Genomic DNA, 27621 nt, shown 5'->3' with positions numbered 1-27621 from the left:
TAATAAGATAAAAAATACCAAACCATTTTAAAGTTCTGGAAAGAAAGGCACTATGAAAACATGAGGTATCATTGCTTGAATTGGTAAAAATACAATTTAAACCTTAATTCTTTAGTAATTTTTAGGACCAAGATCATAATAAAAGTCTCAGGGGTTTCAAGAGAAGGTCATCCTGATTTTCTGTCCTCACTACTCTTTTCAGTGCTATTGTAAGCTCCTTGACTGTCTAACCAAGACATTTCCTAATCACCAGTTACATTTTGACTTTGCCTCATCTTTATTTAGTACACAATTCCATGACTGTAACATCATGAAATCAATTCCTAGAAGTCACAAAACAAGATTTTTGACGTGAGGGGATGTCTCTTCTTGATAAGATATTGGCGTTCTCATCGCAGAGATTTCTTGAGTGAAAACAATAGGAGGATGAAGGATGGTGAGATTTTTTTTTTTCCCTAAAGAAAAATATCAATAAAACAACCCTGTTGACTCTTTGGGGTCAAGGCCAGAGAAATGGACACCTTATCCCATTCATCCTCTTCCTCTGATAAAGCCCCAACCCATACTGAAAAGTGTCCATAAAAGTCAAGAGGACTTTTTTTTTTAGTGCTTGAAAAAGAAGAGGACAAAGGAAAACTGGTATTAAGAGAATTTTCCAGTCTGTTCCTGGTGCCTGGCCCAGAAGGATGCCCCAGTTCCTGCTTCTCATTTGCCTCTTCATCACAATCATGCCTGTGTCACCAATGGGTGAGTCTGTGTCAAGTATTTGGCACAATATACTTTTTGGATTAGGAATTTGTATTATATATCTATTATTAAGAGGCTGGATTCCAGCATCTTAAATACTTTGAATAGCATAAGATATATTTTCAGAGAATTTGTTTCATATTGCACTTAGCCTCTTTTCTGGGCAAACAAAATTTCCATGGTTCTAACATATCCAACAAACTTCCCGCTGACTAAAATACATCTTGACATAGCTGAAAGGAATTTAACCTCTTTATTTTCTAGGCACTTTTATAGTTCCAACTTTAAGAGAAAAAAAAGACTTTTAAAGTTGAGGATAGTTTTTTCCTTAATGAACACAAGGGATTGAATGTTCTGTCCCTAATAAAAGGCACAGATCTGGCTAAATCAAACCTCTCCAGTCTTGACATCTGAAAAAAAGACTTTATACAACACAGACCAAGTAAATCATAAATTGTCTCCTTCCTTATCTTGGCACAAAACTGGTCAACCAGGCAAAGAAAAATTTCAGTTGCAGTTAATAACAAATTTTTCTTTCCTTTTTCCAATAATTTAATTGGAAGAGATGGTAAGAGGAAGTTGAGATGGAGAGAAACATTTTTCTTAGCACTTTTGAGCAGCTAAATATTTAACTGACCTACTTATTTCTTCAGGGTAACTCTGGCCTTTAAGAACACACGTTAAAAACGGGCTCAAGATCCTAAAGAGACATGAAAAACTAAATGTAATATCCTATAGTGGATGTGATCCTGGAACAAAGAAACACAAAAGATAAAAACTAAGGAAATCTGAATAAACTATGGGCTTGAGTTAATAATAATGTATCAACACTGGTTCATTGTATGATAGTACCACACTGATGTACATACTCAATAATAGGGGAAACCAGGGCCTCCCTGGTGGCACAAGGAGTTAATATGCAGCCTATGAAGCTGTCTGCAGCCACTGCAGCAGGAGTTCGATCCCTGGCCAGGGAGCTACCCACATGGCTCAGTAGACCTCTCCTGACTCGCCCACTGCTCCCCTCAGCAGTGTATTTCAGTCAATCTGCCTGTTCTCCACTCTGTCTCTGGTGAATCCTCTCACCCCCTACACCTCTGGCCTGTACCCCAGTTCTTGTATGCATAAATAAATAAATCTTAAAAAAAATAATAGGGGAAACTGGGTTCAAGGTATATGGCAACTCTGTACTGTCTTCACAAGTGTTCTTTAAATATAAATATAAAACTGTTCAAGAAAATAGTGTTTAAAATGGCCTAAGTTGGGCCTCCCCAGTGGCGCAGCAGTTGAGCACTGGGCTGCAAAGCTGCCCGCAGCCTCTGCAGCTCAGGTTCGATCCCTGGCCACGGCCACGGGTGAGGGTCCCACAGGGCGCGCAGACCTCTCCTGCTGTGCCTGCTGTTCTCAGCAATGTACTTAGGTCCTTCTGCCTGCTCTGCTCCCTGTTCTGGCTCTGGTGAATTCTCTCACCTCCCGCGCTTCTGACTGTACCCAGTGCTTGTATAAATAAATAAATTAATTAAATTAAAACTTTAAAAAAAATTGGCCTGAGTTAAGTTTAACCACCATGTATCTGCTGCCAAGACCTAAGGGTAGCTCAAGCTAGGTCCTCTTTCCCCCACCCCCCCATCAATTCCCACTTCCTTTCTTCCCACTCTTCTTGCTTACTCTCCCTATAGTACTTCCTCCATCCTCCCACACACCTTCTCCCTCCCCAGATCTTCCTCCACCCCTCCCCTTCTAGGAAGTTTTACTCAAAGCCAGAAGCCAGATAAAGGAAGAATCTGGGAACTGGGGGTTGGGCAGGGACTTGGGAGAGGAGTAGCTTGCCTGGGGAGGCTAGGGGATGTGAGAGAAAAGCAGGTGGAAGGAGGGGTGAGAAAGGAGAGGATGCAGGGAAGTGGGGTGGAAGAGAGTGGGTGAGTAAGCAAGGGGGTCTGGAGGTTAGGAGAGGGGAAGAAGGAGGAGAGCATTCAGATCCAGTCGGTGGATGCAGAGACAAGTGGGGACAATCAGCAGCAGCAAGTCAGCCAGCATTTGCAGGGTTGGGGACTTGGAGCTGAGGACTGTCTGCAGACCCTGGGAAGGACTGGGAGGGTGATGTTACTTCTCTGCCTAACAGCCATGAGGCACCGACTCTGGATGCACGGGGGTGGGAAGCAGTAGGGTAAAGGGAAGTCTGGCATCCTAGTAAAGGCTAAGGAGTTTTCTGGAAGGCAGAGGACCCCTTCCTGGAATGTTGAAGGGAACTCACAAAACTATTTTTTTTTCACTACATACCAAATATTTATTTTTTTATATATTTTTTACATTATTGTTCATTTTTAAACAATCATTGATTCAAAAAAACAACTGTAGACCTATGTTTATTGCAGCACTATTTACAATAGGTAAAACCTAGAAAAAACTCAAATGCCCAAAAATAGATGACTGGATCAAGATGTGCCATGTATACACAATGGAATATTATTCAGCAATCAAAAAAGATAAACTCATGCCATTCGCAGCAACATGGATGGAACTAGAAGGAATTATGCTCAGTGAAATAAGCCAGAAGGAAAAAGAAAAATATCGGATGGTTTCACTTACAGCAGGAATATAAGAGAACCAAATAAAAAAACTGTTCTTTTTGAAATTTTCCATTTGAAGAGTGTATGTCAGCAATGTGGTGTGCAATATGCATAATACCAGTTTAAGGGTCCCACATTGAGAATGAAAACAGGAATTAACCTCACTATTTGGATTATTAAAAGAAGTGAATTACTGCCTTTAAAGGAGGGCAGAGTGAAATAGATTTAATAAAATATTGAGTGGGTAACTATTTTTTATTATAGCAAAGATAGTCAGCAATTATCTCTTGTTTTTATCTCCTCTACAATAGGAAAGGAAGTGAACTTTTGAGAAATAACATTTAAATTTAAGGAAAAACTTTATAAATCATAAAATAGTTATTGAGGGAAGTTTAGGAACTTCTGTAAAAGTCATTAGAAGTTGAGTACCTAACCATTCCTTATAAAAGTAGAGTCAAGGAGATAAACCAAATATTTCTATGAATTTATAATCACTTGTGAAATTGCCCTAGAAGATTTGCTTCCTAAAAAAACCACAGCTAGGAGCCAGTGAGGAAATTTTTCCCTTTTGAGTAGGGAGGGAGTCTGTATAACATTTTTTTCCCCTTTGATATCAAACTATGGTTGAGAGCTCAATGGGAATGCCTCCAGGACATTTTAAAGGAGAGGATTGCTCCTGCCCTGTGCAACTTTGCAAATGCATAATTTCCAGAAAAAGCAATATCATACTTATTTCCTATCCCAAACTATCATATTCTTCTTGATATCATTAGCACTAGAATATACCCTCTTCTACATGTGACTGAAGTTTAGAGTAAACTTGAGTTTGAAATATAGATTAGAAAAATCCAAAATATTTTCTAGACAATTTAGATTTTATGATGGTGGACCATCTATATTTAATTATTATTCAGTATTCTGTCCACCAAATATATCTGCCTTAAAGTGAATTCCCCATTTACATTGTCCATTAAATCAACCTCACATGCATTAAGAAAAATAGTTCTCTCTGATCAGTACTGTTGCCTAGAGTTTTTTAGTTTTGTAGATTCTTTGCCTATATTAATTCAATGTTTCCCTGGAATTGAGGAAGGCAATGAGAATATTGGGGATATGGGTGTCTTTAGTCATTAAAATGTTTTGATGAGTTATCTGCCCATACAATTTAAGTACTAAAAACATATGCTTGAGGAATTTTGTTCTATTATAACTACAGATGCCCTGGCTAATCATGAATATACAAAGTTAATGATATTTTCAGTTAGCTGATGGAATATATACTAAAATTCACCGTGAGAATCTTTGGTAACTACTTGCCAGTGTACTGTGGATTTCAAATCACCTGACGTATCTTGAGTCTTTTTCCTTTTCCATGAAATGAGCTTTATGCATTCATTATCAAGTCAAACATCCCGCGAGTGCAAAATTCCCCTATAATTTTGCTTGCGAATGACTGTCCAAATTCTTCTAGAAAATGTTCAGGGTTGGGAAGCTTACCACACTGTGATAAGCATCTCCATTACAGGTTGGCTGAGTTCAGATGTGCTTCCCCTTAAAATTTGTTCTTGTACCTATAGCAGAATACTTAGTTCCTCTTCCACAAACCTGTTCCAGATTTTTAAAAACTGATGTATGTATACTTCAACCTTCTTTTCTCCAAATTATAGTTCTCAGCTTCTTCCTCAGTAAAAAAATCTCAGGCTCCCTTCTAAGTCCTGTCAATTTCTTCGTAAAACCAAGTTTATCAATTAATTTTGCCAAATATAACCTCCATGGTGAAACAATACTCAAAGTATTATCTGACAAGTGCATTGTTCAATGAGACTATAATGCTAACCTCCCTAAATAACCTATCAAACTGAGTACTTATCAATTGATCACTCTGGATAAAAGGTTCAGTCTAATGCTCACACTAAGCCTTGAGTAGATTTGAAAAGTTATTTAAGTCTATTTGAGGAATCTTAAAAAGCTACTTTTTGGAACTTTAGATCATTTCTTCCTTTAAATGCAAAAAAAAAAAAAAAATGCATGACCAGGTAGTTTGATTCAGGCTGTTGCCACTGTGACCTAAAACATCCCAAGGTACCTCTGAGATGTCTTTTTTATTCCAGCTCTAGATCCTTGTTCTGCTTACATCAGCCTGAATGAGCCCTGGAGGAACACTGACCACCAATTAGATGAGTCTAACAGTCCACCTCTGTGTGACAACCATGTGGATGGGGAGTGGTACCGCTTCACAGGCATGGCAGGGGATGCAATGCCCACCTTCTGCATACCTGAAAACCACTGTGGAACCCACGCACCTGTCTGGCTCAATGGCAGCCATCCTCTAGAAGGTGATGGCATTGTGCAACGCCAGGCCTGTGCAAGCTTCAACGGGAACTGTTGCCTCTGGAACACCACAGTGGAAGTCAAAGCTTGCCCTGGAGGCTACTATGTATATCGTCTGACCAAGCCCAGTGTCTGCTTTCATGTCTACTGTGGTCGTGAGTACCTTCCTTCTGCTCTCTTTTCTCCCTACCACAAGGCTTCAAGTGGAGTCAAAGAGAAAAGGGTTGTATGAAATTCAGTTAGTGTGATAGTGGTGGCTCAGAATCTGAATACCATTGACTTAGGACCATTTATACCTGCAGATTGTGATTTCTGAGACCTGTTCTTAGATTTCTGAAAAATTCCTAAATTAATAGAAAGCACAAGGAGTTATAACTTTGATCAGATCTATTTCATTTTGTCATCATTCCACTCTAACGAAAGATTAGAAAATGCAATGTTGAATCACGAATCTCCACCATATTTTTAGTCTTGGAGAACCACTTTTTAAGATATATAAGACAACCTGATGGTAACATTGTATCCACAGATTTTTTAAAATTACATATAATGGGAAGAAGTTACTTGAGATCAGTAATACTTAAATGAATTTCTGTGTTATTAATCCTATCAAAATCTGAATACATTTTAAAAATAAAATACTTAGAAGAGTAGAACATAATGCATATTTAGTCTAAAGTTGATGTCTAGTGACATTTTAGATTTGCAGAAATGCTATGACCACCCAAGGATCTGTGGAGCTGGAGTTGGTAATCATTGATGTAAATGAAAGCTGTTCCTGGACAGACTCTCTCACTCCTGGATTATGTAAACCCTGAACAATGAGAACCCCCTTGATGTTAGGTAGGAACTTAAACTCCATGATTGAACTCATGAGTGAGAATGTACTCCGTTCCCTGCCTTTCATAAAAGGTCACCTTTATCCTTCCATAGATTTTTATGACATCTGCGACGAGGACTGCCATGGTAGCTGCTTGGGTACCAGTGAGTGCACCTGCTCTCCAGGAACTGTGCTAGGCCCTGACAGGCAGACATGCCTTGGTAAGAGACTAATCTTCAAGTACAGATGGTACTACTAGGGTTAAGGGACAAATCTAAAACTCTTCCTGACTCAGAGCTCCATCATTTTTCCAGTTTGTGTCTTTGAGCACTTGGAATGGTGTTTGTCTTTTCAGTTCACAACTAAAGCATCAAACCAAATTTATGTCATGTTTTGGCTAGTCTAGAATTGTGCTGTCCAATATAATAGCCATGCATGGTTATAGAAGATTGAAATGTAACTAGAGTAGGGCCTCCCCGGTGGCGCAGTGGTTGAGCGCTGGGTTGCGAAGCTGCCAGGGACCTCTGCGGCGCCGGTTCGATCCCCGGCTGCTCCCCGGCCACCTGAGGAGGGTCCCACGTGGCGCGCAGACCTCTCTTGCCCGCTGCTCCCCTCAGCAGAGCAGCCACCTGAGGAGGGTCCCACGTGGCGCGCAGACCTCTCCTGCCCGCTGCTCCCCTCAGCAGTGTGCTTCGGTCTTTCTGCCTGCTCTGCTCCCCGCTCTGGCTCTGGTGAATTCTCTCACCCTCCCGCGCTTCTGACTGTACCCAGTGCATGTATAAACAAAACAAACAAACAAATAAATAAATAAAACATGCCTCTAAAAAAAAAAAAAGAAAGAAATGTAACTAGAGTAACTGAAAACTCAATTTTCATTTCACTGAATAATAAAAAATTGATGCTTGCTTCAGTCACTGGAAAACTAAAAATGTTTGAGACAACTTGAGTAAGCAAAAGTAAATTTTATGACTCTGGTATATGATCTATATACAGATCATATAAAAATTTAGCTTTCAAAGTGAGACATGCTACAAATACTTGAAGACAAGTAAAAAAAGTATTTTAAAAATCTCAATAATTTCAATATTAATTATATATTGAAATAAAATATTTTGGCATATTAGATTAAATGAAATAAATATTTTAAATTAATTTTAATTTTAATAAGTTTCTCATTCATTTAATATTTTTTAAGATTTTGGCTTAACACATTTTTAATATGATTACTAGAAAATTTAAACATTTATTTGTGGCCTGCTTTTTATTTATTTATATTGGATAGGTTTGGTCCAGAATTGGCTCAGGATATATACTTCTCCAGCTTCACAAATATAATTTTGGTTTCTCAGTAGCAAGAAAGGGAAGTCAGATTATTTGTAGAAAATCCAGAGTTGTCTACTTAAATGCACGTTTTGTTGCTCTAACTGAAAGAAAATAGATTTGAAAAACCTAAGATTGAAGATCTTTTCTCTCTCCTTTGATAATATGATGCTTTTGGTATTCAGGCTCAAATAGATTTTAAACAAATCTAGACAGGGAATGACTGCCCCCATGCCTGCTGCCGCAAGAACAGTAATAAGGTCAGAATGGGACAATGGCTTAGGGTAAAAGGGATATAAACAGCTTATTTTAGAAAAGCTTTATGTTCTTTAGTCTCCTTAATGAACCCCACTGAGTGTCTTTAGGCACTAATGAACCCCACTGAGTGTCTTTACACCCTCCCCTAAGTGCTATTAGGGCTCTGACATCATCAATCTTGATTGTGTGATTTAATGCTGAAAGGTTTAGAGCATGGGAGACTATGGTTCCTATCATCTCCCCCACATTTCTCACCTACACACATACACATGAGTCTGTTGGAAAAATATTTTACTTCATTTTAAGGTACGATATGTTCAGTCATTTCTTTGTTTTTGTTTTACTATAACTTCTGAAAGGCAGTTAGTTTACAACCGTAAGTGGAAAGTATATTTTTCCTATAATAATAGGAAGTTATGTAAACAGTTATAGGCTCAACACTGTCATTCAAAAATCTCTGCAGCTTTAAAAGAAGGCTCTCAATAATGCAGGTATGCTTATTTTCAATAAATCTATAATGAAAAGATAAAAATAATAATATAACTTCTGAAAAGGTAATGTAGTATGTAGTTCCCAAATTAAACAGTGTGAAAGGTATACAGTGAGATGTTTAACTCACTTTCCCCCATTTGTTCCTGCTTTTCTAACCCCATCTCAAGCAAACTCTTGTGTTATTTTCTTATGTATGCTTCCAGGGTTTCTTTAGGCAGACATAAAAATTCAAATATGTATGTGTATTTACGGCCCCCTTTTTTCACACCAAATGTCACATATGGTACACACCATGTACATCTCTTGCTTAAAGATTTATCTTGGACATCTTTATTAATACATAGGGAATAGTTCCCCCATTCCTACCTAGGGCGTGTATTGGTTACACAGAGATCATTAATTTCCTGAAATTAGAGACAATGTGTTTATGTACATGTGCCAATTTTCATTTAGCTTTCACTTTAAAAGTGACATGAATTTAATTATTTAAAATTTAATTTTAATTATTTTAAATTACGTAATTTTTTTCTTGTAAAGAGAAGCATATAGGAAAATAATATAACTGACACATATGTACCCAGATTTAACTACAGTTCAATTTTTCTTCACTTTTTTAGAATAAAACTTTGAAGATACAAGTAAAACTACCTCATTCCATCTCACTTCCCTTGCTTACTCTCTCGGGGTGATCACTGCTTTAAAGTTAGTGTGTATTCTTCTGATCCCTGCTTTTATTATTTATGTATGTACCATAACAATATAGATTTTGTGTGTTCTTAAAATTAACATGAAAATAACTTATGACCCCAAATGTGGTATTTTCTCTAGAGTATATCCTTTAAAGTGGAATTGCTGAGGCATCGGTTATCTAGGTTAGGCTGTAAAAGAACAATAAACCCAAAATAACAATGACTTAAGTAGTATTTAAAAAAAAAAAATGATGACAAGGTAAGCAGTTCAGGCTTGGAAAGGGTCTGGACACAGGCTGTGTTGTGGCCACTTCCAGGAAGGCGGCTAGAGTCTGACCATCTGCTTTCCAGGCAATGCAGTGAGGGCAGGGGAGCAAGAGGCCCTGATAGATTCAAATCTTCCTTGCTACATTTTTCATTTATACAATCTTATATGTCTTTTCTTGTTTTCAGTTCTGTGTTGTCTTTTTACACACTTCTGTCATTTTGGTTACTATCCTTAAACTTTTTAAAAATCCTTGATTGTGGCTTTTTCTGGATTGTTCCATTATTTTCAATTCAAAGCCTCCTGTTTGTTATCTTGCAGCTCTTTCTCTCATAGTGGATTATTTCTTCATGTGTAGTATTTAATTGCAAACATCTGTAGTACTTGTTTCCTGTGGGATTCCACTCTTATCACTTGTTTGTGGATGTTTTACTACAGAGCTGTTTCTCAAATGCTTGGAACAGGCACACAGACGGTTCACCAGTTCATGCCAAATTTTCAGCTACAAGATCCCCACACTGTATGAAAAGTATAAGTTCAAATTTCAGCCATAGCAGGGAGCAACTTAGGGCTTCTACATTTATGAAAGCTTTTCTCTCTCCTAGAACCTCAGGCAGAGAGCTTCTCTGGTCATTCTGCTGCTTCTCTGGGCCTTGGAGCAAAGATCTTCTACTCCCCATTTCATTGTGGTGACATCTTTTCTGAGGTCCTGGATTTAAGCAGATTTCTCTTTTAGTTCATCTCTTCTAGACCCAAGACCATGCTTCCTGTCATTTTTTGGATGTTTAAACCCTGATCCCTGGCATATATCCTGTATCCAAGGGCATGACAAATTTAGTTACTAAGTTTTCCCCTTTTTTTTGGAAACTGTGCAATTTTTTTTATAGCAAGGGTCTATTATCTTTCATCAGAGTCTTAAAAAGGTTAACAATTATTGCTTAAGTGCAGTGTGTGAATATTCTAATATTTCAAATAGATTTTGATGGCAATTATTCATGTTATAACAAAAGATTGCCTCACAAATTTTCATCAGGTATTTCCTTCTACAATGTAAGTTCTTTTAATGCATTTAAACTACAGTTGATTTATGAGCTTGTATTTAGTTAGCAAATCTTTAGGAACTTAACTGGAGAAAGTGAGATTCACCAAAGTAAACAAATAGGTGAACAAACCCAGTTAACAAAAAAATGCATTTCAATCAAAATCAACAAGCACAACATAGGGGAACCAATTAAGACATCAGAATAAAAAAAATAACAGTACAAAACACAACAAAGCAAAACCAGACAATTATAAATCAGAGACATACGGCAGAGAAGAAGGAGGGAGAAGGATCAGAGGGAGGGAGGAGCACAGAGGACTGTGGTGATGGTGCACGGGTGCCTTGGGGAAGGAAATTCTATAGGGATCAACCTGAGGGGGGGGGGGAAGCAAATGTTGTTTAAAAATAAAAAAAAAATAAAAAAATTTAAAAAATTAAAATTAAAAAATAAAAAAAAGACTTTCAATCTAAAAAAAAAAAATCAACAATCAACTATAAACCAGAGACACACTGGGGGGAGTGGTGGGAGTAGGATCAAAACAAGGGGGATGGGAGTTGTATGGGGACTATACCCAAGATGAAAATACATTGCGCAAAAATGACAAATTATGTAAAAAGTGTATAAAATAAAAAAGACATTAAAAAATCTAACATTTCTTAAGACATTTTATCTTAAAAATATTTATGCTTTTTAAATAAATCTTTAAAAATAAATAAATAAATAAAACTGCATTTCCCCATAGCTTTGCCCTTTAAAAGGACTAGCAAGCAATTAGGTGCCGTCCACTCCAGCAGGGGGCAGATGGACAAATAACTTGGTTGAGGAGAGCAGGTTGATAGAAATAATTTTACTAGATAGAAAGGAGGGTATTGGATTGTGGAAAGTGTCTCAACAAGCTCTGAAGATTCTTATAAGGGGCTGGGGAAAAATATTGTGCTGTCAGTAGTAAGTAAGTAAGTAATATGGTTTCTCTTCTACAGATGAAAATGAATGTGAGCAAAACAATGGCGGCTGCAGTGAGATCTGTGTAAACCTCAAAAATTCACATCGCTGTGAGTGTGGGGTTGGCCGTGTGCTAAGAAGTGATGGCAAGACTTGTGAAGGTGAGAAGGAATAAAAAAGGGATTCACATCAGAGCTGAGCTGAGCCTCTGGCTTATTCTTTAACATTCATGAAACTGCCCAACATTAAAAGAGACTAACAAGTTAGTTGTGTGAAGAAATTATAAAAGGGGTTCATCATCATTGAGGAGACACATGTTGCAAATGGAATTCAATATTGATTTTTTTTTCTCTTAAGATTTAAGGGAGGGAGCTGTTTTGGATTTTGCAAGAAGCAATAAGTCACATTTTAATTTGGGAAATAAAATATTCTGTGTTCTCAAACTTTAATGTGCCCATGAATAATCTGGGAACCTGTTAAAATGAAGGTTCTGATTCAGTAGGTCTGGGGTCAGGCCAAGCTCTGCATTTCTAAATAACATCTTGGTGATTCTGTGCTTCAGAACCCAGGAGCACAGCAGAGTAGCAAGTTAAGAGAGGTCCAAAGCATATAGCATACACCATCAGCTGCAGTGTTTTGCAAACTTCCTGGCTGAGGAGAATCACCTGGGTGTTTTTATAGAGGGCCCTTCCCAGGCCTCTCTCTTTTAGACTAGTTTAATGGAGTGGGATCAACCCTAGAGTCTGTGTTTTTACTAAGCACTGTAGATGAGTCTTACCATCTTGGAAGTTTCTGAAACTGGCTTTCATGAAGTCAGTTTTCACAGTATGCCTTGCGTTTGTTGGAGATTAATACATTGTTTGGAGATAAAGAAAATGACCTGTTTTTAATAGCAGAAATGCTGTTTACATTTTAGATGATTTAAATAATAAAATGAACTTAATGCATGTCAAATAATTAAAATGGAAATTGTCTACTATTATGAGACTTAGATAATGTTTCTTCTCTAAGGTACATTTGCATTTGCAAATTAAAAAATCATTGCAGATTATGTGAAGAGAGAAATGACATTACTATTTGTAGAGGTCATATGATTTGCCTCCCAGGATAATCAAATATGTGGCATATTAGACCTATAATACTACTTACAAGAGTTTATTTTAGGGCCTCCCTGGTGGCCTAGGGGTTAAGTCTCAGCGCTATCACCACATGGCCTGAGTTCAATCCCCAGCCAAGGAGCTAACCCACATATGGTGCAGCAGACCTCTCCTGTTTCACATGCTGCACCCCTCAGCAGTGTATTTCAGTAGATCTGCCTGTTCTGCTCCCCACTGCTTCTGGTGAATCCTCTCACCACCACTCTCCCCTCCCCTCACCCCACTCCCTGTAATGCCAGGAAGGCATAGAGCAGGTTCTCTATGATCCAGGCAGATGGTAAAGGAGAGTCCTGGAGTCCTCAGTGGTTTTCACTGAGCATTTTACACCACTTACAGTGCCGGCCTCCCAGCCTGGCCAGTTTTCACTCTTTTTGGGCTCTCTAGCGTTCTCTCGCGGGCTCTTCTCTGCTGCTGCTGCCATTGCTGGTACTGTTTCTACTCCTGCTGGTTCTGCTGCTCTCCTGGCATCCCCGTGACAGCACCCTTATAGGCCCAGCCTTCTTATCCCAGGTGTGCCCACCTATGCATGCCCACACCCTATTTCAGGTGCCCACCATCAGGCACGCATATAGGACCTCAGAGGCCCATTATCAATGCTAATGGCGGGAGAGCGGAAAATCCAGATAAATTTCATGTACCCTATACCCCGCCCTCTCCCGCCCCTCAGGTCTGGCCTACATTCCAGTTCTTCTACAAAAAAGAGCTCACTTTATTCTAGTTATGGTCAAAATAATAAAATACTACCACAAAAGGCAAAATTATGGTTAGTGCTCACAATTCATTCCATGCAACAAAGTTTGCATTATTAACCTTGTAACTATAAACCAGAATATTAAACTACTGTCCCTTATGAAAAGACTAAATGAACTTTAAATTTTATTGAATACCGGTAATGTCTTGAATCCTCCTTAAATCTTAATTATTTTATACAATTAAGGTTGCCTATTTAAATATTAATGAAATAATCCATGAGGAACATTTGTAATTATTCATGAGAATTTTATTGAAAATATTATAGTTAATACTCATATAATTTTAAAACCTAATAATCATAACTGAAAAATATTTTAGCAGAAGACAAAACTGATATATGAGTTATATTTTAGGATTAAAATTTATGTTTATAACCCTAAATTTTATTGATCTGATATATTGGCCCAAATATATTTGTTTCTTAAGCTAATCTATCACAGAATTATATTTTCTTTTTTAAAATAAGAGTCCTGGGCCTCCCCGGTGGTGCAGCAGTTGAGCGTTGGGTTGCGAAGCTGCCCGCGGCCTCTGCGGCGCTGGTTCGATCCCCGGCTGCTCCCCGGCCACCAGAGGAGGGTCCCACATGGCGCGCAGACCTCTCCTGCCACCCGCTGCTCCCCTCAGCAGTGTACTTCGGTCCTTCTGCCTGCTCTGCTTCCCGCTCTGGCTCTGGTGAATTCTCTCACCCTCCCTTGCTTCTGACTGTACCCAGTGCATGTATAAACAAAAACAAACAAACAAACAAATAAATAAATAAATAAAGCATGCCTCTATAATAAAAAAAAACTTAAAAAAAATAAAATAAGAGTCCTTTTAATTTTATTTTTATTGTTTTGTTTTATTATGAAAGTATTTTGTTCATAAAAGAAAATGCAGAGAATGAAAGGAAAAGGATTTAAATGATCTACTGTCTTACTGGTCATATATAGTCATTCATTCTAAACATTTTGGTATATATTCCTAAGAGACTTAAATCCTATAAGCTAACTGTTTTATATAGTGTTTTAGCTATTCCAAAAAATCCATGGGAGTATTTTTATTCTAATTGTACAAATCTTAAAAAGTGGTAGCGTAACCTCTCAAATTTTGCAAAGAATAACTCATTGCAAATTTATGCATTTTACAAAAATGAATTCAACCCAAGTTAATTTATTGACATTCCAAAGAACAAATTTTTTTACTGAGTATTACAGCTTTAAGTGGAAATCAGATTATATCATTCCTTTAACATCTCATATGATTTAAAAGCATTCCTTTTCATTATCTTACCCTTAGAACAGGCATCAGCAAACTTTTTCTGTGTAGGCAAAATAATAAATATTTTAGGTTTTGTGGGCCACACATAATGGGTTGAAATTACTCAGCTCTGGCCTCCCCTGTGGCGCAGTGGTTGAGCACTGGGTTGCGAAGCTGCCTGCAGCCTCTGCAGCGCCAGTTCTATCCCCGGCTGCTCCCCAGCCACCAGAGGAGGGTCCCACATGGCGCACAGAACTCTCCTGTCGCCCACTGCTCCCCTCAGCAGTGTACTTTGGTCCTTCTGCCTGCTCTGCTCCCTGCTCTGGCTCTGGTGAATTCTCTCACCCTCCCACGCTTCTAACTGTGCCCAGTACTTGTATAAATTAAATAAATAAATAATCTTAAAAATAAAATAAAATACAATAGCTTTAAAAAAAAAAAAGAAATTACTCAGCTCTGCCCTTGTATTGAGAATGCAGCCTTATACAATAAGTGAATGAATGAGCATGGTTCCCAATAAAACTTTATTTACAACAACAATTTAACAGCACACCAGAATTTGATGACCCCTGACCTACAAAATAATGTACAGAGCCCACAAACGTCATTAGCTTCCTCTGTTAACTATGAAATCATAGGGTTATTCAGTTTTCAATTGAAAATTTTTCCTGTTGTCCATTTGATTGTTATTTGAAAATGCACAACTTTAAAAAAGGAAACTTAAAAACAGCCTCATTTGAGGAATGTCACAAAAGTTCAGTTGAGTAGACTGTTAGTTTGTTATCCCAGACTTCATTTTTATTGTGTGCTGTCAGCTCAAAATACATACCCCCAGTGCTCCTGTTCCTAGAAATTTGGGAGGAGAGTTGGGTGATCTAACAACTAAAAAATAACTAAGATCCATTTGACTGATGAATCCAGTTGAATTTATACTTTTGGGTCTTCCTCCTAAAACCCATAACTTTGGTCTAACCATGAGAAAAACACTAAACAAATCCAGATTAAAGAACATTCTACCAAATGCTCGACCAGCTTAAGTGGTCAGAGCTGCGGATTTTGTAAAATATTTCTTTGTAACATTTAATTAACATTTTTGTGTGTGGGTTCCCTGCATGTCTCAGTGACTGTTTTGGGCCCAGTAGTACTGTGATGAGTCAAGTATAATCCATGATGCAAAGCTCACACCAAGGACCAGAATTCTTGGGGAAGAGGATTATAAAATCATTATCCCCCCCCTTTTTTTTTTATTGCAGACATTGAAGGATGTCACAATAACAATGGTGGCTGTAGCCATTCTTGCCTCGCATCTGAGAAGAGTTATCAGTGTGAATGTCCCCGGGGCTTGGTGCTGTCAGAGGATAACCATACTTGCCAAGGTAGTACCTGAACAGGCTGTGCTCTGATTTATACTTCCTCCATGCTTGAATCTCTCTGCCATCCTTACCCAAGATTATCTCTTAGAACACCTGTTCTCTGGGCAGTGTGCATCCCTACATCTCTACTCTGGAATCATTTAAAGAACATTTTTGAGAAAAGATTACCAAAAAGCTAATTTTCTTTTGCTTTAAAAAAAGTGTGGTGTAAATAAAATGATGAATTTATCATCTTAACCATTTTAAGTGGTTTGTATTCTTGATACTAATACTTGATACCGCTTGTATATATTCAAATTGGTGTATAACAGATCTCCAGAACATTTTCATCTTGTAAAACCCAAACTTTGTAGACATTAAAAACAATTCCCCATGCTCCCGTACCCCTGCCTTGGCAACCGCCAGTCTACTTTCTATTTCTATAAAATTGACTAGATAACCTTGTAACATTTATCTTTTTGTGATTGACTGATTTCGCTTAGAGTAATATCCGTAAGATTTATCCATGATGTACCATCTGTCAGAATCTCTTTTCCTTAACAGTCCACTGTATGTATATACCACATTTTGTTTATCAGTTTACCTTTTGAGGGTTGCTTTTTCCTCTTGACTATTATGAGCAATGCTGCTAGTAATGTGGGTGTGCAAATATCTCTTTGTGACATTACTTTTAATCCTTTTGGATATATGTACACAGAAATGGGATTGCTGGATCAGATGGTTTCCTTTGCATTGTCTTTTTGCTTTTTCCTCTGATTTCTATTATTAGTTATATAACTAATATCAGTGTAGAGGCCTAAGATATTGGTATAGTCCTTTTCTTTTTTAACAGATAGTTAGAATATAAAATTAAGTTGAAAGATTTAGGGAACTGATTTTTCTCCCTGTATTCACAATATGAGCATCAACAAAACTTGGAGAACTATTTTCAAAAAAATCTAAATTATTTAAATCTAGACCATTATTTTATTCATCCTACAAATATTTAATGAACATCTATCTCTGATTTTTTAATACCATTGTTATATGTCCTTACATATTTGTATTGTCCTCACATATTTATGACCGTAATCTTAAGTATTTATTTTAGAGTATTATACAGTCTGGAGAAGTATTCATGCAAACACTAAGGAAAAGCTATCTTTCTTACATTAAGTTAAAGTGGAATTTATTATCAGCATTTATGGTTTACTGGGCAATGCAAGGACAATTTAGAATTCTTCCTCAAGTGCACTACCACTGTTCTTATTATCTTTTTTATGGGACAGTAATTAACAGTAAAGCAAAAGCAGTAGCATTATATAATTTAAGCCTATATCAAAGCAATGTTTTTTCTGTATTGCCAATAAATTATGTTTGTTCTAAAAGTTAATCCTTTAGCTATTTCAGTTCATGGAGTTATGTTAGATACTTTGAAATAAATGCTTGCTGAATTGAAACTTAAACACATATTTCCTGACTTGGAGAGCAATATATTTGAGGAGCATTATTTGACCACAACCTTGCGAGTTATAAGTCCTAGTTTTATTCACCAATTTGTTTTGTGTCTCATAGATTTCCTTGAGGATAGTACTAAAAGCTCACATTGTGGGAGGGGGAAATCTTTTCTCCTGGAAGCCTTCTTACCCTTCTCCCAATTCTGGTTGCCCAGTTCTAACAATAGCCCCTTTGTACCACAGTCCCTGTCTTGTGCAAGTCGGACACCATTGAAGTGAACATTCCCAAGGACCTGGTCGGTGGTCTGGAGCTCTTCCTGACCAATACCTCCTGCCGAGGAATATCCAATGGCACACATGTCAACATCCTCTTCTCTCTCAAGACCTGTGGCACAGTGGTTGATGTAGGTTCCCCTGGAGGACATTTGGGGAAATGACAAAAAGCCAGTTATTTGGGCTGTAGTTGCAGAGGTATGAGGTGTGGCTTGTGTCACAGAAGACACAAAGAAGAGTGGAACTCAAAAAATTGCATGTCATTCAATTAACAAACATGGTATTGAGCATCTGCCATGATGCTGGCACTGTGAGGATAAGGAGTTAACAAGAATGCTGCAATTTCTGTATTTAAACATTCCCATTCTGCCAATATATGCAGACATATTCCTGAGTGCAACAGCACCAGTGGTAGAGGGAGGCTGACTGCATTTCCTCTGACCAATTCTTTTACTTGAAGAAAGCAACTGATAAAAGATGATGGTTCATTTATGAGGTAGCAAATGACTTCAAGTATTGAACCTGATGGAGGTAAAATGTTCATATTTTTTTTTTTGACAGTTGTAAAAGCATCCTAGTTTCTTGTATTATCCACAGCTAGTAAAGTCACACTGATACTAGGCTCTTATCATTCAGTGATAACGTTGTAGTCTTTAGTATAAAGACCAAAAAGGTTAAATTTTACCATAAACTTATTGAAAAAATAGAATAATTAATCTCTTTGTTCCATGTTGGAACATTTGCCTTCATGTGTTTATGGGCATGTTTGATTTCCACTTAAAGAAAATACTTTCATTCAAGAATCTGTGTGCAGTCCTGTTCTGGGGAATCAGAAAGATATATGAAATAAGATCCTGACTTTTTGGAACATGCAGTAGTTTTGGCATGACAACACATATAAAATAGAAATAAGAGGTATACAGATGAGAGGTACTATAGGAGTCTAGAAAGGGACTGGATCTGTCAAGACAAGTGGGACTTGAGTTGGGTTGGAAGAATATGTGTGGTTTGTAAAGGCTGAGAAGGCATATTTTTTAATATATTTTTTAAGATTTATTTATTTATTTATACAAGCAATGGGTACAGTCAGAAGCGCGGGAGGGTGAGAGAATTCACCAGAGCCAGAGTGGAGAACAGAACAGGCAGACTGACGAAATACACTGCTGAGGGGAGCAGCGGGCGGCAGGAGAGGTCTGCGCGCCATGTGGGACACTCGCTGGTGGCTAGGGGATCGAACCAGCGCTGCAGAGGCTGCGGGCAGCTTCGCAGCCCAGAGCTCAACCACTGTGCCACCAGGGGAGGCCCAACAAGGCATTTTAGACAGAAATAAGTGAGCAAGGCTCAGAGATTGGCAATACTTAACATTTTTTTCTGAGGTAAAATGGGCAGTGCAGCCTCACTGGTAAGGAATTTATTTTGGAAAAGGAAACAGGAAAAGTATGTGGGGGTAGACTGCTTCTAAAGATCTGCCTTGTATTCTAGGGGAAGTCCTTTGGACTTCATCCCATAGAGATGGGGTTAAGCAGACATAGTTGCTGTGAAACCAGAAGTATACCGATAAATAGAAAAAGAGAGGACCAGTTTACAGGAGATCAGTGCAGAGAAACCTGTGATCATTTGATTAAACAAATATTTATTGAATTCAACTAAAAGAAAATTAAACCTGGGGGGATACATGGGAAATTTGAGGAGGTGGCCCCACCTCAGGCAAGTTTTTATTGTATGTGTAGATAATCAAGTGGAAATGCCCCATGGTGAGTTGGTGTTTCTGATAGTCAAAGAAAGCAAGTTAGGCTGGAGATAAAAAACTGAAAGTCATCGGCATTAAGTGTTGTAGCTGAAGTCTGCATGTGGATGAGTTCAGCACAAGGTCATGCTGCAGCAGGATCACCCAGTCTAGAATTCCAGAAAAAGACAAACAGAAGCTCTTTTTTCTAAAACAGAGCTTTGAAGTTGCTGACTCTGCATAGCTCAGGTTTTATGAGTAATACTTTACTAGTAAGGGCATTTTGCTAAAAAGAGGAGAAACGATGAAAAAAGAAAATGGCCTCGGATTTAGGCAACCAAATCTCTAAAGTGTTTTGCCGTAAATAGAAATTTAGAGAATGTTAAGGTTAAGGAGGGAAGAAGGGACTGTAGAAATAAATATAAAATATTTTTCCTCTCCTCACCCTGGCCTGGCTCAGGTGGTGAATGACAAGATTGTGGCTAGCAACCTTGTGACAGGTCTACCCAAGCAGACCCCAGGGAGCAGTGGGGACATCATCATCCGAACCAGCAAACTGCTGATCCCAGTGACCTGTGAGTTTCCGCGCCTGTACACCATTTCTGAAGGCTATGTTCCCAACCTTCGAAATGCCCCACTGGAAATCATGAGCCGCAGTCATGGAATCTTCCCATTTACTTTGGAGATCTTCAAGGACAATGAGTTTGAAGAACCTTACCGGGAAGCTCTGCCCACTCTCAAGCTTCGCGACTCCCTGTACTTTGGCATTGAGCCCTTGGTGCATGTGAAAGGCTTAGAAAGTCTGGTGGAAAGCTGCTTTGCCACCCCCACTTCCAAGATCGATGAAATCCTGAAGTACTACCTTATCCGGGATGGGTAACTATGCTGCTTCTACAATTTTTCATTCTTAGTTCACCTCCAGCCTTTAAGTTCACAAGCATACTCAGTCATTTCCTAAAACCCCACAGCATTCTTGCAAACTCTTAATTAGTTCAGGAATCATTTACTGACAATAACAAGGTAAAAACTGCTTAGAGAAAGGGAAATCAAAAAGACTCCAAGGGGTGGAGCTTGGATGACTGGCTACTTACCATTAGTCGAGATGAAAGGACACAGGTAGAAAAGCAAACTTTGAAGTGAAAATAGTGACTATGATAATTCCAAAAAATAACACTGAATTTATTGTTAATGCCTGCAGCATACATAGGAAGAGAAGTTCAGTGGGCAGTTGGAAATGCGTGTCGAGTAGACCTCTCAACAAGGTTAGGTCTAGAGATAAAGGAAAGAGAATCATCCAATTTATAGCTGAAATTAAGATGAATGAACTTGCTCTGAGAGAGGGGAGATCATGAGCGCTTGGTGGGGCTGAAAAGCGCAAGGGCATGAGGAAGTAGAAGCAGCAAATGTGGACTCCTCTCCAAGGGAGCTGGTTAGTGAAGGAGAGAGAAATACTTGGCAAATTTTAGGAGAGGAAAGATCACATGAAGTTTATTTTTCCAGGCTTGTTTTATAACAAAGGAGATTTCCATATTTCCTAAGAGTTGCTGATTAAGAACTGTAGGTGTCTCAAGGTATTATGGGAAGTCTAGCAGTTAGCACACCCATTGCTTACACCTCAGGAAAATGCAACTGACACTCCAAACTCATAGAATCTCATCAGTGTCTTCCTTTTTCTCATTGTCTGGTGGGACATAGTTCATGTAGAGAGAAATGGTCTAAGGACATCACAAGTGTGCCTTGAGTCCATGCCCTTTGCTAACTGGACTTATACAGGCTCTGAAATTTCTGCTTTGTTTTTAAAGCTCAGACTCTCAAAACAGGAATCTGTGTGTGTGTGTGTGTGTGTGTGTGTGTGTGTGTACACCATACATACATACACATACATACTCAACCCTGCTGAAAACCTTTTAATGGCTTTTGATTTCCTTGGGGTAGTAAATTTTTAACTGGTTCCTGGCCAGAGTACTTCTAGCCTCAGATTCCTGTTTTCAGAATATGACAAATTATAACCCATTTTCTGGGAAAACATGTGACCTGCAGTCTCAATAAAAATTAGGAAGTGTATTTATATATTTGTTATTCAAACCCTCATTTAATAACTATTTATATTTTGTTTTAGACAATTCCAAGCAGGTATGCTGTTTAATTTCTAGACCTTTACATATACAAAATAGCAAAAAAAAAATAGATACTTGAAAAATGCTTAAATATCCTAGACAAGAATTCAGAAACATATCAGTCTGCTGTGTAATTCACAGGCAAATAGTCCCATCAAATACAAAATGCATAGTATATTAATGGTGCATGTGAGATAACCCCTCAAGGTAAAATCCAACTCTCAGCTTGACTCACTGTGCCTCACCCTCTGACCTCTGCCTTCTCTAATGCCTGCTCTTGCTTAAGGAAACTACGGGAAATTCCTACACTCCATTATTCCTTATTCCCTCCAGGGTCTGCACCTGTTGCTTCCTCAGCTTGAAAAAAAAATTTTTCCCTTGATTGATTCTTAATGGACCCTGAAGATTCAGCAGGTTTATTTCTTCCATAAACCCTTCCCTCATTCCTGCCAACCTGAACTAGAAACCTTCCTTTTTCTCCCTCAGTGACTAACCTATAGTTAAGATCATAAAATATTTGTCAAATGAATTATTAAATGAGAATTTATCATAATAAGTTTGGGGCTAGTCCAGAGCCCTAAAATAAACATAGTTCAGTTTACTTATATTTATAAATTGTTTGATTATTCACTGACCTCAGCTTCAACTTAATTCAGGCTGGTTTCCTCTGATATTTAACACATCTGTTTTACCTGCTCCAGTTTTAGTTGGCACATGCTCCTAGAATACAAAACAATTTAATATAAGCCTAAGCAAAGTAGACTTAGAAATCTAATCTTCAGAAAAAGAAACTTATTGAATTTCAAAATTGAATATAGCACAAGTTTTAGATAATCAACTACTTTGGGTTCTGTTATACTACTACTTCATTGCTTCCTCTTAGCTCATAAACTTGGAGTTGACAGAACAAGCATTGTCTAATTACAGCAAACACCAAATTGAGAGTCAGAATTTCTTTTGGGTTCTAGTCTGTAATGTATCGCCCTAACAATTCTGTCTACTTCATTTTCTCTTTTAGAGAAAAAGAATAGTATTTTTGGGTAAAGATATGTTGAAAATGCTTAGACACCTAGGTGGAAAGTACCATTTTAATATAGTGTTACTATTATCATAGATACTGAGCTATAAAATCTTTGCCATCATAGACCATATTAATCATCTTTATAGCCTCTGTGGTACCCAGCAGAGTACCCTATGCAGATTATATATGCAATAAATATTTACTATAGAACATAATTGGAAGATGGTATATATTAATTTTATGTCTTGAAAAAGAAAATGAGTACATAAATACAAGAAACAACAGAAACCAAATTACATGTTTGGATCCTGTTCAGAAGGAAAAGTACCAGTAGTAATGCAAGTCAGGATGCCTTTTTTAAAAATAGTTTTATTGGATTTTTCAACTTCACTGAAACAGCAATTAGCAATGAGCTAGAAAGTGATCTGTAAGTGTGTGAAGCAAGTATCCAGTCTCATAGACTTTTATATTTAGTTCCCCCCTTTTCCTGGCTTTGTAGACAGGAACTATTAGGAATCCATAAAAAGGAAATTATACCCAGAAAAAAAGTGCTTTAGAATTCAGAATGGAAAAGATAATACAAGCTCAACCCTTGACCTTGAAGGAGAAAAGACTTAATCTTCACCTCAACCTGGAGAGTAAGTAACACTGTTTTTCTCCCAGCTAAACCCTGAGGTGACTCTTGGAGTTTTACTTCAAGCAATAGACCTGAGATTACAACCCCAAACCCTATCAAAATACAGTTTAGCATTAAATTTGGGAAGAGGAACTAAAATAATTGCAAAGATTTTCTCCCAAAAGAACCAGTTATTCTCTAAGAAACTTAGATCTTAACACAGCTTTTTGATGCATGAATTAGGGTTGCTCACCTTTGAATACCCTCAAAAATTAGTGTCCATTAACTAATTATAAATTTTATAGTCTTCTAAAACCAATAGTAAAGCACATTAATTCAGAATTTCATGAAATGAAATACATGAAATGCATTTCAGTAAATGAAAATACAGATCCTCTAAGAAAAGGTATCTTTGAATTACATTTTCTGTTGATAATACTTCATTACATTGATTTAGTAAGAGGTCCTTGTGCCCAGTTTTGTGGTATAGCCGTTGACATGGGACAGACATTGTTAATGAGCAGGGCTGAGTCTGAAGATGCCTTCCCAGGAAAAGAATTACACACTCCCTTCATTCTCAGCATGCTTGAGTGCAGCCCAGCTTTCTCCACCCAGTTTGCTTCTCCTTGGACTGGATTGTTTTTCCACCTCTGTTTAAATAATCAAGTCTTATGCGCTGCCCTGTCCTACTTTCAGCTGTGTTTCAGATGACTCAGTAAAGCAGTACACGTCGCGGGATCATCTAGCAAAGCACTTCCAGGTCCCAGTCTTCAAGTTTGTGGGGAAAGACCACAAGGTGAGCAGAACACCTTTACCTTGTAACTCACCTCCACCTGAACCTTCCTTAGTGTCCCAATTTACTGACATTCTACAAACTCATAGTCAGAATCTGCATTATCTCTGAAAAATATTGTAAAACTAGTCATCTAGCAGCTTAACACTTTCAAGAATGTCACAATTACCTGCTCCCTCCTCCAATAAAATAGCTGTTCCTGTTCAAAGAAAATACTATATGATTACAATTTAAAATCCTGTAGCAAAGCATGTTTGAAAAAGCTGGTATGGTGGCCACACAGCACGTGATAAGGACAAAAAATTCACAGAAATGACAAATAGTGAAATATTCAGTAAAAACAGTGCTTAAAATGCAATTAAAACAATTATAAGACATTTATGAATATTAGGTTTACAGAAGGTATAAATCATAGCTTTGCAAGTTTATAAAAGGAAATAAACAGAAGTATACAGACATCTTTATGGAAAATTGCAAGAATATGAAATAATAACCATAAAATCATTTTGTTCTTTTATCTAAGAGTTTCAGTTCTGACAGCTTCTCAAAAACAAGCAACAAAAAAGAAAAACAAGATTTATTGGATGTTTTTATAGAGCATTGTTTTAGGGGGCAGAAAAGAACACAAACAATATGTTAATTAATGCAATGTTAAGCAGTTATTAAACTAATAAACAGAAAAAAGATCTATGAAAAAATTGTAACAATTTACATGCATATTCAATATGCAACTTTTTAAAATGTATGTACAAAGATAGAAGTTATGAGATTGTGTAGAAAAGGGGCTATATATATATATATATATACACTATGCTAACATGGAAATATTTTTGTTTGGCACATTTATTGAAACGTTTAACAAGAGGAAGTTTTAAGAGACCATCAATCTTTCCACACTGTATTGAGTGAATTCATGTCCCTTCCAGCTACATCTCAGTTCCAGGACAATTGCTAACCATAGTGGATAATCATGATCTCCCTTCTCAGCTAAGCAGCATGTTTTAGGAAGTTACTCTGAAGAATCTTGGAGAAATAACTTGTTATTTTACACAGAAATGTGGGGGAGCCAATGTTGTTCCCAGAGCTTGATGTGAAGATGTTTCCACTATTACCTGTTGCCTTCACAAAGGTATCTCCTGTGCTTGTTCAAAGGCAGAGGTTATGGATGTAGAGTTTTTAATTTTACACCCATGGGACTCAGTGTGTTTGCCACATCATTACTAAATGTGTGATTTTAGGCAAGTTCCTTATCCTCTGTAAGGCACAATTTCCTCACCTGTAAAATGCGGATAAGAATCTTTACCTCAAAGATTGCTGTTTACATAAAATCAGATAATATATGTAAAATATTGGTATGGTATCTGGCTTTCAGTCAGGTCTCACAAGTGGCAGCTGTTAGCATTGTTTTGTTAATTTTCATTACATCTTTCCAGGAAGTGTTTTTGCACTGCCGGGTCCTTGTCTGTGGAATGCTGGATGAGCGTTCCCGCTGTGCCCAGGGCTGCCACCAGAGAATGCGTCGGGAGGCAGTAGAAGGAGAGGACACAGCTGGTGCACACAGCCAGATGCTGATAGGTGGCCCAATCAGCATCGACTGGGAAGAGTAGGACGACCCAACACCTGAGTCCTGGTTTCGTGCTGCTCACCTCTTTGGAACTTCTCCCCAAGCCCTTTGAGAACATTAGTTGATACCCTAGAACACTGAGCTTCTTTAAACCTCATACTGTGGTTCTCCATAAACTCCTAGAACTGACTCGATCAGCTTAATGGCTGAGTCAGGAAAGGTCACCTCATGGCTGACCAACCTGACCCAGGAGGGGCTTCATCCTCCTAGGTCAAAAGCTATATTCATGCAGGAAACAGCTGCCCCATTTCTTTCCTGTGACAAAATATATATAGGATGCAGTAGGACCACTGAAATCAGAAATCGTGTATAATATTTCAAATTAAGAACTTAAAAAAATGAAATAGTTGTTTGAAAGTATCACTTAAATACCCAATGATTCCTTAAACATGTAAGTAATTGAAATTTCAATTCAAACACAGAATAGTTATAGGGATTTGGAAATTTATCAGTACAAGTGTGTACTAAAAAATACTGTTTGGTTTTTCTCTTTCATAGTATTACCTTTTGATGTTTTTATATTGTCTTAAGTGACAAATTTTCCGTTAAATTCATTAAAATCAGTTGAAGAGTTCAATGGCTGAACTGTAGGCAAAATTAAAATTTGGTATCATATTCCCTGTTTTGGTATTTTTATCCCCTCAGACTAACACAATAGAAAAAGGCATAAAATTATATACCATGCTCTATTTTGTAAGTGTTTAGTAAATTTTATGGAAATAAATATCATAAACCCTTAGATATATTCTAGCTATAGTTAAATCCAATTTCTTATAATGCCATTTAATTTTATAGGTCTACATAGAAAACAGTTTTTCTTTATCTTTTTAGATATATCTATGACCAACAGTTCTTAATTGAATCAGTAGAATTAGTAAAAAAAGAAGTGAAAAGAGAAAATGATCTAGATTGGGGATGGCTGGCTTTTTCTGTAAAGGGCCAAATGGTAAATATTTTAGTCTTTCTGGGTCGTATGGTTGTCAGAACTACTCAGTTTAGCTCAAAGCAAAGGAACAGCCATAGACAAATGTGTTCCAATAAGTTTATGAAAACAGGTGTGGGATTTTGTCAATCCCTGACCTTAGCGTGCCTCAGCCTTCACAGTTCATCAGAATCACTCCAGGAGTGCTTATAAAATACCAATATGTAGATACTACCCCCAGAGTCTTTGTGGTTGTTTTTTTGTTGTTGTTTTAATGCTCCTCAGGTGATTCTAATCCACAATCAGGGCTGAGAACCACTATTTGTAGTCTGACCACTGTCTTTCACTCCCTCAGATTTCATGAACTTTTCCTAGCTGTCTTCAGTGGCAATTTTTACAAAGTACTTCTTAGGTTTTAACATGATACTAACATCATTAAGTAATTAGGATCATCAACAGAAATAGTTCACAGAAGGGAAAAATTGTATCTCAGAGGCCTAATTCCATCTGACTTCTCTTTCCATTGGCCTTAATCAGGTAAGTCTTTGACTTTGACCACCTGTGTTTATCTATTTATAGCACCAGTGAAAATCTTTATCATTGATAGAACTTACCAGATTGGGTTCTGTTTTCTTCTAAGTGAAATGGAAGCATATTGGTGATAATGGAATTCATTCATCTCTTTTCAAATTTTCTAAAAAGTGTACTTTATTAAATGTGAGATGCTTACTAGAAACTGAACTATGAACCAGAGGAAAGTCATTGCCTCCCAAATGACTGGACATTTCAGTAGTTCACATACGAATATAATTATCAAGTCCAGGAATCCCAGTATTTTAGTCTTTAAGAATTGGATTTCCAGGCAAATGTGTTTTGCTTGGAGACATCATTGTTAAAGGTTAGAGACACGCCATGTCTTTTTTCCAATTCTCCTCAGAGGACAGGATTCACCTTTCAGCTGTATAACAATTTTTCCTTTCTCCTGCTTTGTGGTGTCCAAACTTTTGCAGGAAAGGATGAGATACAACTGCAACACCACCATCCCCAAGATAGACAGCTGTGGTATCACTGAAAACCAGGAGGGAGTCACCTCTTCC

General features: G+C 37.7%; 1 protein-coding gene across 1 annotated transcript; it reads left to right on the top strand.

Annotated features, from left to right (window-relative positions):
* Positions 1-686: 686 nt before the first annotated feature.
* OIT3 (oncoprotein induced transcript 3) lies at positions 687-25647 on the top strand (the record flags this gene model as incomplete). Its single annotated transcript, XM_084244675.1, has 9 exons — positions 687-747; positions 5429-5803; positions 6582-6689; positions 11516-11638; positions 15877-15999; positions 17676-17836; positions 19892-20307; positions 23882-23981; positions 25412-25647. The coding sequence occupies 9 exons, from the start codon at positions 687-689 to the stop codon at positions 25583-25585; spliced, it is 1641 nt and encodes a 546-aa protein (XP_084100801.1). The 3' UTR covers positions 25586-25647.
* Positions 25648-27621: the final 1974 nt, after the last annotated feature.

Source organism: Talpa europaea (genome assembly GCF_964194135.1).
Source record: "Talpa europaea genome assembly, chromosome: 10".
Lineage (NCBI taxonomy): Eukaryota > Metazoa > Chordata > Mammalia > Eulipotyphla > Talpidae > Talpa > Talpa europaea.
Note: the sequence above shows the minus strand (reverse complement) of the source record. Positions and strands in the feature narration are given on the sequence as shown.